We start from the raw sequence: 16,571 nt of genomic DNA on the forward strand, positions 1-16,571 counted from the left end.
GTTGGGGCTTTCTGTACTGCCGAAACATAGGAGCTCTTCTAGGAGATGGAGGAGTGTAAGGATGCACTCAGTGTGCAGCTTGGGTGAATGATGCACCACTGAGCAATTGGTAAAAGGCAGAACCAATGTTACTTTTCTTTAATTATAGCTTGCCTCACTCTGCTGGTGATTCGTGTTAAGCTTCTCTGCTCTTGGTTTTATCTGCGCTGGTTTGCCGTCTCAGCTGCTGCTGGTTATGTTGCTGGAGACCTGCCTTACTTAGGAACATGTGGTATTCATTCTGTGTGGGTGATTTGGGAGATCATGCAACTGTGAAGGCAACCAGAGAAACTGTGAAAGCAGTGTTGAATATACCCTTTCATGTTGGGGCACAGGCTCAGAAAGGGAAGAACCGTTAGCTATTCCTTCTTGTAGCATTGCAAAATAAAGAAGAAATCACAAGGCATCTAGAAAACATTGCCAAAAGACTGCTGAGTCACACAGCAACTGAATCCTAAAAGAACATTTGGAAATGAGTATCAGAAAACCAGGATCTGCCAGTCCTTTGTCATACTATGATAATTAGCCATGTGTATGCATTCAGCATTTTGCAAGAGCTTTCAACTTTGAAATCATGCTTTTTGAAGAGTACAAATAACAATTTCAAAATACTGAGGTCCATGTGCTTTACTGGCAGATCTCCCAACAAGGAAACAGCAACTGCAAGCTTTGAATCTTTTGGTTATTCTTCTACCTGAAGCAAACAGAGACACCCTGAAGGTTAGAATTTTTAATACTATTTTCCTGCATAAATATTTTGTATGTTTCTGTGAATCCACTGTGATGAATGCTGTTGTTTTTTTAACATTAATTTTTTTTTTCAGTTCAAAGTTAATGCTGAAACTAGTAATTATTTTTTCCTCCCATATTTCGCATAACTTTGGGAGGAAAACAAAAAAACAATTTAGGGCCCTAATTCCTCCCAAATGACTTTTAAGAATGTGACTTGAAATTTTTCCAGGAGATTGCAATAGTAATCTCCCAGTAAGTAACCTTTTCTCTTAGAAGTTTTGCTCCCTTTTTTTTTTTGCAGCAGTCAGTATTTCCAGTGCAGAAAGTAAACAGTGTTAGAATACAATGAATGTGAATTTCCTTTTATGAAGTGGGTTTAGCTCTTCATTTTTATTCCTCACTTTTTTGTGTGCTATTTGTTTCTGCTCTCAATAAACTAGAAATTTACACTTCCTGTTGCTATTTGTAGCGTGTTACATGGATTGGATCTTCCAATTTGCGCTTGTCCTTTTGCAGCAGATCTTCAAATGTTTTTTTTGGAATACGCTTACTGTTAAAACTGTTACAATCAAGAATGAATGCAGGATTTGTGTAGGATGCATAACATCATCTATTGCAGGCAAAAAATCCTATTAGGTCTTATTGTTCAAACAAGACTTTATTTTTGAGTTTGTTTATTGTGTGGAGGCAGTCAAGAAGGCTCCTGAGTTGAGCTACAAATATCTGGAACTGAATTAATTGAAAATTGCCAGTTTCTAACTGGCTACCTGTCATTCACAATGCAGTGCTTTAGTCATTAATTGCTTTCCTTACAGAATTAGCCACTCCGTGTTTCCATAACCATGACAGCTGGCACTATTGTGTTCACTTTCAATTTAAGAAATGCCAACAGTAATGTCTTCACACAAGCATCTGTGGGATGCTACTTATGCACCTACAAAGGTTTTGAAAAAAATCTTACTGTGCAGGGCCTCAAGGTCACATGAATGCTTTTGCAAATGTTAGCCACAGAACCAACAAGAATGTTTTACTTCATTACTTGAAGGAAGCAAAACTTGCATTACCATTCTGTGAATAAATATATTCACACTTCTATTATTGATTGCTTTAAATGTGGTTTTATTAGGAATTAAGAGCTTTTTCAAAAAATATATAACATCACGTTTCACTCATATGTTCATTTTCAGCTCTGCACATGCTTCAGTTTTCATATGCAGAGTTGAGCTGTAATTTCTGCTCTTCTTTCAGGTACTGCTTGAATTCCTCCAAAGGGTGATTGATCACCGAGACAAAAATAAAATGACGTTAAAGAATGTTGCGATGGTGATGGCCCCAAACCTTTTCACGTTTCACGGGTTTGGCTCAAAGACTATTGAACAAAGCGAGTTTGTTATGGCAGCTGGGACAGCAAACGTCATGCGCTTTATGATTCAGTACCAAAAACTTCTCTGGACAGTAAGTGTGTTTTTAAGGGGGGGGCAGAGGATGATAAATTGCACAACAAGGTATCTGAATAGGGAAGTCATGTGAAGCTACATCCATGATATAGAGAAGGATCAGACCGATCCAGCTGGGTTCTTGCTCATAGGTGACTCTTATGGGAGCAAAACAAAAATATTACATCTCACATTAAGCTCTGATGGTCAAAGTTTTAATATTGTATGTACTACATGTGTACTCAAAAATAAGTCCTTGAGGGATATTCACATTTGATCTATCAGTATACATTGCGATGGGCAATTCTTTTTGACTTAGAGATATTACCAGGAAACACAGTATTTTAACTCATTGTCCTTTTGGGCCCAACTTAATATTATATAAAACATGTTTTGATAAAACCTGAAGTTGTGTCATGGTCTTAAGCAAACTTCTAGCTTAGACAAAGTGGACAAGTTGGAGGTTTGTTTTCCATCAGCAACTTGAAACAATTTTGACCTTTGCTGCATGTGAGGAGAAGTAATTATCACCGTTTTACACACTAAGTGTCACGTGATTTTTTTGGCAGAGAGAAATAAAAACACTGTATGATTCCACCTCTCTTCCCCTAAGAGCTTATTGCATAGAATATTGTATCACAAATTGAGTGGTTTTAAAATTGTTTCACAGTTTTATATTATTTGAATCTTCAGTTATTACTGTAAAGAAGTAGTATTTTGAGTTCTGCCTGATAATCTGGGCATTTACAAAGTTTTGGTAAGCTAGTCAGTTAAGAAAATCATGTAGTTATTTGTGCTTACTCTCTGTATTTGTCTAGATTCCGAAGTTTATTGTTAACCAAGTGAGGAAACAAAATACTGAAAGCCAGAAGAAGGAAAAAAAGGACAAAGCTATGAAGAAACTTCTGAAAAAGATGGCATATGACCGGGAAAAGCATGAGAAACAGGAGAAAACTCCTAATGATGTAAGGAAACATATGTCTGAAATGCTTTATTAATAGGACCATAATTTTTAGTGAAAAAATGGATGTAGCAGAGGGGATATGTACACTTATTTAACTGAGAAATCCAATAGATAGCAAGTTAATGTGGATTTCATAGGTTTTGGGTTACTGGCATGACACATTTAGAGGATTGTACTGTTTTTTTGTTTGTTTTCACAGATTTTCCAGAATATTTCTATTCTGAAAAATTATATCCCACAGGTTGTTTCAGTTTGGACATCTGAAATAAGTATGCATTAGATCTGTGTCTGTAGAGACAGCAAGTGTTGTGACAAGACTCAATATTACTGAACCCACATTTAGGTGTTGTGTTGCTCAGTGAAAGTCACAGCAGACCATGTGTTTACTTAAAAATTAAATATCTAGATTTCACTACTTGATATTTGGAAGTGTTTGGAAACAAATCTAGCATTAATTCTTCCATCTGCAGGAGTTCCAAAACCACTGAACTCTCAGTCTTTAGCGAGAACGTGCACAATTTGCCAAACCCAGGAAACCCCACAGGATGAAACAAACGTGAAAAACGGATAAACTGCTTCTTATGCAGCTGTTGTCCAAGTGGCTTATCCCAACTTATCCCAGTCTATATAATCCACAGTTCAGTATCTGTCCTTTAGGCAATTGGATTCGGCCAGACCCATCAGTGATGTCAAGGCATAAATTTCAGCGTGACACATTTCACACATTCTTTAAAGTACAAAAGTCCTGTGGCAATTATAGTGTTAATTTTTTCTAGAGTTCAGAAAGATTTTAGCTGAACTATTCCCACTGGCATCAAAACTTTAAAAATACATCTCATTCATGTTGAAATTGTTTATAATTTTTATAATTACAATTTTTTGAAACTTTTTAGCCTTTTGAAACTTTCATAACAATATGATACCTTAATTAGAAAGCATTTGAAGTACATTATTCCAAAGTTAGTTTAAATACACAAACGGGTAATACCAAGTACATGTATTCTGATAACATAATGGATATGTATCAGATGTGGGTGGTGTGAGAATCTCGTATTTGGGTGTTATGAAAATACCCCCTTGTGGGTTGGAGTCACAATGAAGATTCTGGTGAGGTAGAGTCATCTTGTGGTCGCTGGTAGAAATGCAGTGCTCTGAGCAGTCTGGTTTTCTTACCAAGTGTGTGTATGTTAGACTGTTACAAAATAAAGGGCTGTCGTATTCTCATAAAGGCATTTTTTAAGGTTTTCAGTCAAAACAAATAGAATGTGGCAAAGGAATATGCTGTATATCCAGAATCCGCTGGAAACTTATATTTCAGCGTTCCTACCTCATTTTGTATGCAGTATTTGCTATATATGTTTAATGTCCAAAATTAATTAATTCCCCAAGCATCACTTTGCCTTACTTTCATATCTGTCCATATTAAGGAATCTTTACACAGAATGAGTTACACACAATTTTAAAATAAAGCTAATTAAACATTGGAATCCATTTTTCTTGGTCTAATAAAAAAAGAATTCTTTTAATTCAATTCAGTTGAGTTATGATGACACTTAATGCTGCCATCCTGTGTTCAACATAGAAATAACAGCAAATACACTGAAATAAGTAAATGCGTTGCAAGTTCAGATATTGGAATTTTTTTTATAATTTGGTGCAGAGAGATGTCTTTTTAATCCACTGGGGAGTTAGGGCTGAGGTCTTTTAGAGTAAATTATGCCTTTCTAATCCACTGGGGAGCTAGAACTGAAGCTTTGTGTAATACATTCTTACTCAAATGTAAATGTAAAGTTACTATTCAATAATTTTCTTTAAGCCCTAGAATTCTGTGGGGATTTTCTTCAAAATTAAATGGCACAATTTTTTTACAAATCCTTCATGCTCATTTCAAGCATTCAGTAATTTTGGGCGCTTGAGAACATATTACTCTTAAAATCATATTCACAAATTGATAAGGCTTCATTGTGAATGACAATTTTATACATTTTTCCAAGGAAAAAACCAACTCATTCTTTAAGGAAAATTTACTTGTTTGGGGTTTTTTTCTCCCCAATTTTCAATTTATACTGCTTTATTTTAAAAATGAGGTTACTTTTCCTGTGCAGTTCCTGAAATACATTTCAGTATTAGATGGTAAGTGAGGCACCCAGACTTGTGGTGAATTCCCACTCCAGTGAAACCTGTTTGAAACTTTCAAGACCTAATTATCTTGTGTGCTGCTGAATAAAACCTAAGGAAAAGTTTCTATTTTCTAGCATTTGCTGTAGCACCCCACATGATTAGACATAGATGGACAGAGCCTGAGTCACTTCCATACTCTCCAGAAATAACTCAGGATCTGCATTCTTAATAGCAGCTCAGCTGGATAAAATTTCATCTTAGCTCTGATAAGGCCTCTCTATCAATCACATTTCCCCTTTTGAGACAGAGGTTAAATAGCATTTACTGCAAACTTCAGGTGAGATCTCTGTACAGTACTGAGAGTGGTTAATATTAGAGGGCTTGTGAGGGTTAATTGCTTTTTGGGATACCTATGCATACCTATGGCCCCAAGTCAGTGTTAGGGATTAAGTCTTTATGCTGTGTTGGGCTGAATAATGCTCTAGACAGGCAAAGAAAATGCCCTCAGGACTGGAAATTTACCTACTGCCTTTGGCCAGATTTATACCATCTGTCATTGTATTCCTCTGTATGGTGCAATTGTTCCAGAAAAGGGAGTGGTCATGTGAGCAGCACAGCGCGATGCACTGGGCTGAGCTACTGCAGGTTGGAAAAACCATTGTATCCCATGGCCCTTCTGCTTGTATGATCTGTTTGCATTTACACAGAGTAACATTCCTGACTCCTGCTGAATTTGTCACTCACTGCAGTGCCAGATTACTTACTAAAAAAAATTGCTACCTGCTAAATCCTTTCTCTTTGTATGATTTTCCAGATTTTTGTCCCAAACTAGGTGCAATATCTTGCAGTGCAAAGACAACAACTGTGGCTAGCACAGGTCTTTCCCATGAGAATTCTTTTTGTGTTTTAGAAACAAAGATAAAGTTTGGATGTTATTAAAAATAGTGTCTCAAGATTTGGACAGTGCAGGCCTGGCCAGTCAGGCCTAGGGGGAGGTTTCTGGCTGACCAATCTGGGTGACCTTTGAAAACTCTATCTATATGTTGGATTCAAACAATAAAGTACTTTTTTCTATGCCACGCTGAGAATGGGGGCTTTCCTTCTCTGCTAGCAGCTCAACAGCGACAAACAACTGCTTGGAGTTTCTTTCAGACTTTGTCTCCCATGTAGCAAGAACCTTTTGAAAATCAGTTTTGTTCTTCATAATGTTCATGCCCCATTCCTGCTCAGTATAATTTGCACATTTAATAAGTATATATAGTATTCCACTGTTAGTGAAATTATTGTGCGGTCATTTAATTTCTCTCTGCATGTAGAGTGAAAAATATTTAAGTGTGTAATGAAAAATGGAATGGAGGAAACTGGGAGAGACCCATCCCAGATTCTATAGGCAGTCAGCTGCTTTTTGTGATATATAGATTCAAATCCCTCTGAAAAGAAAGGGCTTGAAAGAAGATTAGTATCTCACTGGTGACTGCTGTGCCTGCTGCAGACTAAACGTTGTAGGGCAGTGTATTTTTCATCAATTAAGGATGTAATGTCTTCAGTTTTTTTAAGAGTGCAAGTACCTAATTCAGCGAGGGGTTGCAGTGTTTTAAATCTGACCTGAGAGGGCCTTTGAGGCAGACAAGGGAATTCGCAAACTGAGTAGTGTAGGTGATCCACTCTTCAGTGTGTTGTCAATCCTCTCACAGGTTCATGGCTTATATGTTGGGATGTGCAGCCCCTAATTTGGATGTTTTGAACTGTGCTGTGCAGAGAAAAGGTCCTTCTGTCGTTCAGCTCTTGGAGGCTTTAGGCTACATTTTCTTTCCCATCAACTTGCACAGTGTATGGGCTAGGGGATGCTCAGGTTCTGTTCTCTCTAGTTTGGCAGCATGAACGTATTGTGCAGCTGAGCATGATTTCTCCTGGAAATGCAGGTGGTGAAAGTGGCAAAATGCATTAATTAGCTGAGCTAATAATGATTCTCTGTGAATAAACAAAGTAATTATTCTCTTTGATCTCTGACCATAATGTTAGAGCTCTGTGGACATTTCTTGTTCTTTCTCTCATATACTCAAAGCAGACTGCTTTTTAAATAATTTATCATATGCCTGTTGTGTAGAAAAAAAAAAAAAAAGTTATCCAGCTGAAAGTAGGAGAAACTCCACTAAAATCAACTGAGAAAAAATTATAAAGAACTGTATACAAAAATGAAAGCTAGTTTAAATTTACCATTCTGAATTTGATGGAAGACCAGTTAGGGACATCTATAAATAATCATTTCATCCATAAAAATTTCATTTCTGTTTGACAGGATCTTAAACGTTTGGAAGGAGGCAGAAAGATTTTTAGCAGAATTTACTACCTAGCAGATGGCTACAGACACTGTTTCCATAGGTGGAGGCCCTAAAGAACAGATTTGACAAATTTAGAGATAAATCTAGGGGAAATCTCATAGAGATCTCTTGCAATCTTATGAATCTTTGATTCCACAATTACTACATAGCAAATTCTCAATATTATGATCCTTAATGCTTTAGACAGAAATAGTTATGATGTCTAGTATTTTTAAATTGATAAATAATAAGACTGGATACAAAAGTATTGTTTGGTTAAAATTGCTTACCATAACTCATCATTTGTATAGTAATGAGATTTCAGCTTTCTCAGGAAGCTGTTCTTCTGAATCTGCTCATGTTTTTACTTGTTCTATATTCATTTTACTCTGATGGTTTCAGAGAAGCTATTCTAGATCCACAGGTGCCCAGATTTATTCATTGATTATGGAAGAAGAAATGTTCAGCCTTGCAGTTGGGTAAATGGAGGGGTGTGGGTTGGGAAAGAAGAGAATGAACTGTCAACCTTGAATAATCAACCTTGAATACAGAGACTCTTACTTTCTTTTCCTATCAAAATGAGTACATTTGGGTAAATGATAATGTAATACAAATAGAAAAATTTTCAGGAACAGAAATTAGAACCTTATTCACAAATAAATTATGCCTTTTATAACTTCAAAGGTCACGAACCTGCAAGTTGAACAGAAAAGCTGTCCTTTGGAGCCCTCCTTCTCTGTAGCTAATATGGTTAATATTCATCATCAAGGATTTGTGGGTTAAAATAAAATACAAATCCATTATATAGTCAGACCTGCAGGCTGGCTAGCTGAATATATTCTGGACAATAAGAAATAGGGAGAAAAAGCTGCAGTAGTGAATATCTGGTTTTTAAAAAAATGAAATTTACAAAGAGAAAAGAAGAATCACTTAAAGTAGACTGATCTATGAATACTTTGTGTTTTCTTTCTTTTTTGGCAGGAAGTTCAGATTAAATGGAACTGGAAAGGTTTCTTCCAGAAGTTTTTGGAGAGGGTCAGTGCAGGGGCATTGCCTGGTTTTCATGCCTGCAGCAAGACTTCTCCATATCAATGTCATATGCTTCTTAAGATACCAAAGCGTGTTCTTAATACAGCATAATTGTTGTTGTTATTCTTAACATCTTTGAAAAATAATTAAACACTACTGTTCTTTTGTGCTGAAGTTCTCCCTGTTGTTAAGAAGAGCTTTGAAGGTCGGATGTAATTTACTGCACTGCTGTGTAGTTACGGTGTGTTTGTAGTGAAGTGTAGTAGATAGTGAAGTACAGAGCACTGTACTTACTTATTGCATACTGTATTTTGAGAAGCTCATCAAAGCCAGCTGCTAGCAGCTTTGTTCCAACGCTCTTATTGCTTTGCAGACTGATGTTCCTCAGGGAGTGATACGGGTGCAAGCGCCTCATCTTTCCAAAGTTTCCATGGCAATACAGCTGACAGAAGAACTGAAAGCCAGTGATATAGTAGCCAGGTTTCTCAGCCAGAAAAGGTATAAACATGTCTTTGTTTTGTTATCATTTTGGGAGAAGTGTCTCTTCATTTATTATATCAAGAAAAAAGTTTTAAAATGCTTGAAGTCCAGGTCAGTTCATGAACTTTTTGGCTGAATTTAGCCATCAAAATACACGCTTGAGGAATTAACGCTTCTGACATCATTAAAGCTCAGGAAGCCTTCAGGAATACATGAGTGCTGATAGTAAAAAATTAATTGCTATTTAATCTGATGGGTCAGGAATAGTTTTTTAATTTTCTGGGGACAAGTCAGAAGGGAACTCCAAGAAAACAAAGGATTGAAGAAAGGAGAAAGAAAATATTTTTTAAAATAATGCATTTGTATATGACAGCATAACAGGTATTGGAGTATAATGATGTGCAAATATCATGCACGTGAAATGATTTAAAAAGAAAACAACATTTTAGTCATTCAATTCCATTTAGAAAGGGAGAAATTTTAATCAGTCTTTTGAAAAAAAACAAAACACATATGTTAATCATATGTAACTATTCAGCCATAGCAATAATATTGTAACTAGTTGAGATTAAGAAGCTGCTTTTTCCTAAATGCTGTTTTTAGAGGTTTACACCATTGTCAGAAAGTTATTTTCTGGCTGGGCTTTAGCATATATTATTACAATTTAACAATGAGAATAATAGAGTCCCTTTGTAATACAGGGACTTTATTCTTCCACCGTCTGTTTTTTACTTCTTTTAGTTGCAGTACAATTAAAACCAGCAAGAATGTGGTTTCTCCCACCCAACCATAACGCTTTTTCTGAAATATGGAGTATTTGAGGGAAATACTTATTTTTGCAGCAGCGGTAAAAGAAAAATCAGAGGGTAAATATCAAGCTACTTGCTAATGACAAAGAAATTCTTCTCTAACACCGCAGTTTCTTCACATTTATCTTATTTTCCCTTTTCTGTAGTGTATTGCTCATTTGCAGGACTGTTCATTTGCACTAGTGTGCAAGGGTATTCTTGTTCACTGACTGTATCAATAAGCATACACACAAAGGAGTTGTGACAGGGACACTGCTGATCTTAATTAGCATAACTTCTCCCAGACATGTCTAGGTGGCTGATCTACAAGCTCCTTCATAATATCATCATTCATTGTGTTCTGTTCCTTACAGCGGAAATGTCCAAACACTCAAGAGAGAAGAGGTCTTCCTTTATGAAATAGGAGGAAATATTGGTAAGAGTGGCTTCTGAACAACTTCTTTTGATAGCATAAGATTCCTTGGCACATTGTCCATGGGCTTCACTGTGGCTGCATTTTTATTCATGTTCCTAGTTCTCCCTGACACTAAGGCAGACAGTTAACCTTGTGGAGAAGGCAGCAGAGATGTTGGTGTGATCATTATATTAGTAGTATCTTATCATCTGTCCCACAGGAAGTTGGCAGCTGTAACAAATGTTGCTGATATGTATGTACAGTGAATAAGCACAGAAAGGTTGGATACAAAGGTGCTTGAAGTTCATCTTATTCATCTCTTTGTATTGAGGCATAATAAGTGAACTTACAGTCCTTCGTGTTCTGCATTTGAGTGTCACTTGCAGGTTCCTGTGAGGGGAAAAAATTGCTCAGGCAGAAAGATGATTGTGTGATAAATTTTTCCAACAGTCTTTCCTGCTCTGCCTATTCCAGACCCCTTTGATTAAAGTAAATAGCAGGTCAGCAAAGTTAATGCCAAAGATAATTTTGAACACAGTTCTGAAATTTTCTTTCACAAATGCAAAAGTATTTTTGCATAAGGAATCAGTTTTTAATCACAGTATTTTTCATATACTCAGGAAAATAAAAAGAGAACTAGAAAACAGTAGTAGATTGGACTTATATTTACTTTTTCCTCAACTGTGACCTGTTATATTTATTTGAAGTTATAAAATTATGTGCAGTACTTCTGTCCTCTGCAAGTTTAAATCCCGTATGTAAATTGCTACTTGTAGCATTTTTCTTTTTTACCTAATCACTATTATAAATCAAATTTTTTTTGCACATGTATCTAAACCAAAAGACTTAATTAAAAATAGCAATTCTCTGTTTCCTGCAACAGGTATGTTTTAGTATTTTTACTCAGTCTGATGGCAAAAAAAGAGAAGAAATTGCCAAGATAGCTGGATGCCAGATAAACATATTATATGTTCTCTTGCAAATCCAGTGTGTACATACATTTCCTATGCCTGTTAAAGCAGGTTGCTATCCCAGATGTAAGACTTTCTTGAAGAAGAGGAATATCTTGTTTATTGTACAGAGGTGTAATCATTGCAAAAAAAAGAAAAAAGGGTTTTGTAACACAATTCCAGTGAAACTGGAACAACCTACTCTTACTTTAAACATGTGACAGATATTATACTTCTCGTGGAGAAAGTGCATAAGTAGTTGCAGATTTGTTTTGTTATGACATGGGTTAGAAAGCTCAGGTGTTTTTTCTGTCAGAATGGTTTATTTCCAGAGAATTTCAATTTTAATCAGTCCTTACTAGTCCTTGCTAATTCTCTCAGTTAAGGTAAGAGAACCTCACTGCCTTTAACCTGCCATACAGGTTTAAGTAAACCAGCTATCCTGACCTTTGCTGTCTGTCTCTCTGCCCCACGTGCTTGACTCACGTAGAGGGAGCCCAAAAGCAAGATGACTCAAGGAGCTCATGGCACACTCATATCCTTATGCTTATGCCCATGATTGTGACACACACAGTGCTGTGATCCTGTCCCCTAGCAGATGGAGCTGCTGAGATCTCCAGATATTTTTTGAGTACTCAGTACACTGTGGGGTTCCAGGGCACTAAATGGGACTTCTACCACTGCTTTGTGCCCAGGACTGGCTGGATAGGGACATGGCAAAGCACTATCCCCGTGCTCTCACTGCCTGAACATGCTGCATGGTGTGGAGGAGAGGGCCTAGTTCAGCAACATGGGCAGTACTGGTCACAGAGGTTTGGATTAAAATCCTGGAGAGAGCAGATGGAAGCTGCGCCTGGTTGAGCAGGGAGTCTTGCCTGCTCTGCAAAAGGAGTCCAAAGAGCTGGCAGACAAACTCAGCTGCAGCATTCCACCTGTGCTTGTGTCCTGTCAGGAGTGCAAGTACTGGAAACATCTGTCTGGCATGAGCCATCCACCCTAGCCACTGGCACAGAGGAGTAGAAGAGGGGCTGTGATGTAGAGCTGCAAATGCATGAGATAATGCTTTGCCTGTAGGGGAATGGGAAGAGTGTGCTGGATCAGCAAATGCTATTTTCATCATAGCTACTAGACATAAATTAATTGCTTGTAATGCACCAAGAACACTGTACTACTTTCCCCTGCTAGGACAGCAACTATTACAAGTGCTATGCAGAACAGCTGACTTAAGATGAGCAGGATAGGGAGTAATATCTTAGCAAGGAAAAGCCTTTCACAAACTTAGCATTTAAAAATGGGGAAATAACCTGAAATTTTAATGGGCTTCTATGAAAAGGTGAACATTTTTTTTTTATATAATCAAGAGAGGAGCAGGATATTGCTCCTGTTTTCCTAAGCCCTCACAGAGGAGAGCTCCTATCTGCATGGTCTGTGTGAAGAATCTAACCTAGAATGTGCCACAGGGGTAGAACAGCCATCCCCTCCTTCCTTCTTCCTCTTGTTCTCCTTTCTCCTTGAGGCAGACAGGAAGGGTAAGAGCACTTCCAACTTTTATTTGCATTGTCCTTTGTTAAACACCACAGAGAGACCTTGAAAATGTATGTGGAATAAAACAGTAACAGGAACTTTGAAAGTTGTTTCTCTTTCAGTACTGGTGTAACCACCTGTCCTTTCTGTTTCTAGGAGAGCGCTGCCTTGATGATGATACCTACATGAAGGACCTATACCAGCTCAACCCAAATGCTGAGTGGGTTATAAAACCTAAGCAGAACTAAGCTCACAACTAATGGCAAAACCCCCAATCAGTGGACTTACGTTGTCAGGCTGAATGTTTTGAAGGGATTGGGTGTCCTTTCAGCATTCAACCATTGTTTATATTAATGGAACTTCATCCAGTTAAAAAAAAAAAAAACAAACAAAAAAACCCAAAAACAATGGTGACCCAACAGTGATAACCAGTAAACTTTCAGTTTTACTTGCAGCAAAATTTTGGAGATAGCACAGTTTTCCCACTCATGTTTGAAATGAACATAAGTACCTTATATATTTTATATATAAGTACCTTAAATATTTTAATGGCACTAATCTACCTCCCATCTGGTAGGTCTTGTTTAAGAAGAATTTATTTTTCAAACAGGTGTTTATCCTCTTTATATTAGAGATCTACAATCTGTTTGTGTAGCATTTTGTGTTTGTATAGGTCTTTTCAATCCTAGTACAATAGAGAACCAAATCCCGATCAGCACTTCTGAATGGTACAGTATTAAAAATACCTAACCCAGTCATATGAATTTCCCAAGTAAGTGTGAATTTCACAGGAAAAAAACTGCAACGCAATATGTTTTGTCTTTGGAAATCCTAGTTTAAAGTTTGATGAAGACTATTTAAAAACAACTGTGAAAATGCTTTCTATGCAGCTTTTTTGCTAGATCTTTTAAGTAATTTTATTCTTATTCCAGTTGATTGTACTCTTGAGATTATTTTAAAAAAAGGAAAGAAAAAGCAAAGAAAGGATCATGTAACAAGGTGAGTCTTTTTAAAGCTCACTACTCTTGGCATTGTCCTTTCTGGCATATTGTCATGCACTAGAAAGACCTGCTAGGTTTTTCAGCAGTGATATGCAGCCATGTTACATACACTGATTTCAGGTTTTTTGGACATCTGATAGATTGAGTTTTGTGAACTGCCAAAACTTTTCAATTACTAGCACAATAAAAACTTTCAGGAAAAATAAGATAACTGTGGAAGGAAACTGTAGTTTAAATTTCATGGGTAGCAAACCACTAAACCTTTTACTTAAAACCAGTGTAAGGTTCTGCTGTGGATATTACTTGCCATCATCTTTTTATCTGGTCTATCCAAGACGAGGCTAGAAATCAATTTCTGATTTCCCTGATGCTGATGGATGCTGTCTAAACTACTTCAAAAATTAATAGTCCAACAGAGAACTATTGCAAATTCATCCCTTTCCCGGGAAGGACTGAAAGCTCCCCGTGGAATTCACTGATAATGAATTATAGACTGATGAGGCTTGTTGCAACACAAATAGCTGTGGCCTGGAGCTCCAAAGCCCCAGTCCCACAGCACTTTGGGCTCACTAGCTTGTGTATCACTTTACAGTTTATTTGTAAACTAGCTCAGCTGTGCTCAAGTGTTTACACCGGCGTGCTGACTACCTGAAGTAACTACTGTGAAATTGTATCCTCAGAATGAAATACTTTTTGTCAATGCACACACAGAATTATATTGACCTCATAAAGAATATTCTACATACAATCAAGGACCAAATTACATTTCTTTTTACGTGATCAAAGCTGATTAAAAGAATAGAGGACCTTTCTGCTGAGCTTTGGATATAGGTCCTGACTGTGTTAACAAAGTAACCACTGGAACTCTCCCTTTTATATACAAACATTGAAATAGAATTCTGAATGAAAAATTAAACATCTGCTGATTAGTTATCCACAGCATGTGAACAATTTTGGGACCATTTGTATTTATTGTTTCTTAGAGTCAAAGGCTGTCTTCATATGAAGAGGAAGCACTGGTTGGTTCTGAAAAGCAGGATGAGTGAAACAGGAAATTGTTCTGATGTGACTGTACTGCCCTCGATGCTCCATCTACCTGGGTGTCCCCACGTGGTATAGCACTGTGCCACTATGGGCAAATCCTCTAAGACAAATTATGTTTGTCTATAGAACAAACCACAATCCCTGTTCTTCAAATGTAAGAAATAGAGTAGCAAAACAGTACAGTGCTTAGGTAAACATTTATGAATCTAGTATAATAAATATAAAGGGGTTTTCTGACATGTAATACAAAAATGATGTGTGTTTTCATAATACATTATAGTTCTGTAAAAGATTTCTTGTTACTGGAACTCTAGGTGTTATTTTAATCAGGAGAAAAGTGCAGATGATAGGAACAGCTGTTCCTAACATTTTCAGTATAAAATTGCAACCAACCTGTGGTTATGATCTCTTAAATAACTTTGGTTTTGGTTTAGTGCCATTATGTTTTTTTAATTTAAAAACGTTCTTTTGTAATTAAATATTGTTTTTTCTGACTTCTTTTCTCATTCAAATTCTTATATTTGTGCATAAAACATACCCAAATGACACTAGGTGATGATTATTCTGTAATTTCACATTTTACATCTTTGTAGAGAACTTGTCATTTTGTGATGTCAAGAGACATTAACTTAAAGTCTTGGAGAAGTTTAGAACTTTGCTGTAATTGTAATACGCCTTTGCTAAATCTGTAGTATAGCAATTACTGGACATATGTGAAGGAACAGGAGACTTCTCAGCACTTATTGAAAATACTGCCTCTTAATTCCTCATAATTAAGTAATTAAATTAAGGTACAAGTGGGACATCCAAAACACTCAGGTAAGCTGATAAAATTTTTTTATAATTAAAAAGACAATGCTGCATTAGTTGTTTATTTGGGGTAATTTGGCAGGCCACCATTGTTTGACTGATGACTTGGGAAACACATATGCAGGGTGTTTTTCACCCAGCTGACAGATTAATGATTTGCAAGCTAAGTGTGCAACCCTGTGCAGGCAGAGGACTGGGGACTGAGGAGAGGAAGGAGTGGGGAAGTAGGCGATGGTCCCTCTTACCACTGCCTGGATGTTGTGGAGCATGTAAGGCTGCTTTTGTGCTCAAAAATCATCTGATGTATATTGGGGGAGGAAGAGGAAAGGTCCACAATTCTTGTATGGGGTGTAGACACATTCCTCACACTGCCTGTCCTTCCTCAAAGACTGCAGAGTTTGCACTCGTTCCATAGCCTCCTGTTCTTCCCCACCTTGAGTGAAGCACATGCACCATCCCTGGATCTCCATGGGTGCCAGGAGGAAAGCTGTGATCCCAAACACCTGCCCCCTGTGTGAGCAGCAGTGAGGCAGGTTTATCTCACATTGCAAGTCATCAAGCAGTGTCTGTGAGCATTCCACTGAGGTTTCAAGAAGACAGTAGGGGGGCAGGAAGATGAATGGGTCTGGATGCGTTGGAAATACTGGTTGAGTTTCTGTCAGGTCTTTCAATATGCAGTGGCATGACTGAGATGAATTCAAGGATAAGGAGATGCACTTTTTGGCAGTGAGCACCAATGAAGAAGGAAATGTTTGAGAAAGGTCTGCTTGAAACTTTTCCCAGACCATTATTTCTTTGTCAGACATTCTTAAAAGCAATAGAAGTGTCCAGTGGAACACACTCTCTTCCTAAGTACTGAATTAAATTGCAGCAGCAAGCTAACTTGGCGAAAGATTGCTAAAGGAATAATTTCCTCA

The 16,571-nt window shown here is 37.3% G+C and overlaps 1 protein-coding gene across 2 annotated transcripts in view; it reads left to right on the forward strand.

Annotated features, from left to right (window-relative positions):
- Nucleotides 1-15,338, forward strand: part of ARHGAP18 (Rho GTPase activating protein 18) — a 68,567-nt gene extending 53,229 nt beyond the window's left edge. For both annotated transcript variants that reach the window (XM_085055975.1, XM_085055976.1), the window contains exons 10-15: nt 677-759; nt 2,020-2,226; nt 3,026-3,172; nt 9,016-9,140; nt 10,285-10,346; nt 12,956-15,338. In XM_085055975.1, coding sequence (XP_084912101.1) covers nt 677-759; nt 2,020-2,226; nt 3,026-3,172; nt 9,016-9,140; nt 10,285-10,346; nt 12,956-13,047 — 716 coding nt within the window. In that variant the 3' untranslated portion in view covers nt 13,048-15,338. The remainder of the gene's footprint in view (nt 1-676; nt 760-2,019; nt 2,227-3,025; nt 3,173-9,015; nt 9,141-10,284; nt 10,347-12,955) is intronic.
- The last annotated feature ends 1,233 nt before the right edge of the window (nt 15,339-16,571 follow it).

The sequence above is a fragment of the Lichenostomus cassidix genome, chromosome 3 (assembly GCF_008360975.1).
Source record: "Lichenostomus cassidix isolate B80296 chromosome 3, HeHo_3.0, whole genome shotgun sequence".
Classification (NCBI taxonomy): Eukaryota; Metazoa; Chordata; class Aves; order Passeriformes; family Meliphagidae; genus Lichenostomus; species Lichenostomus cassidix.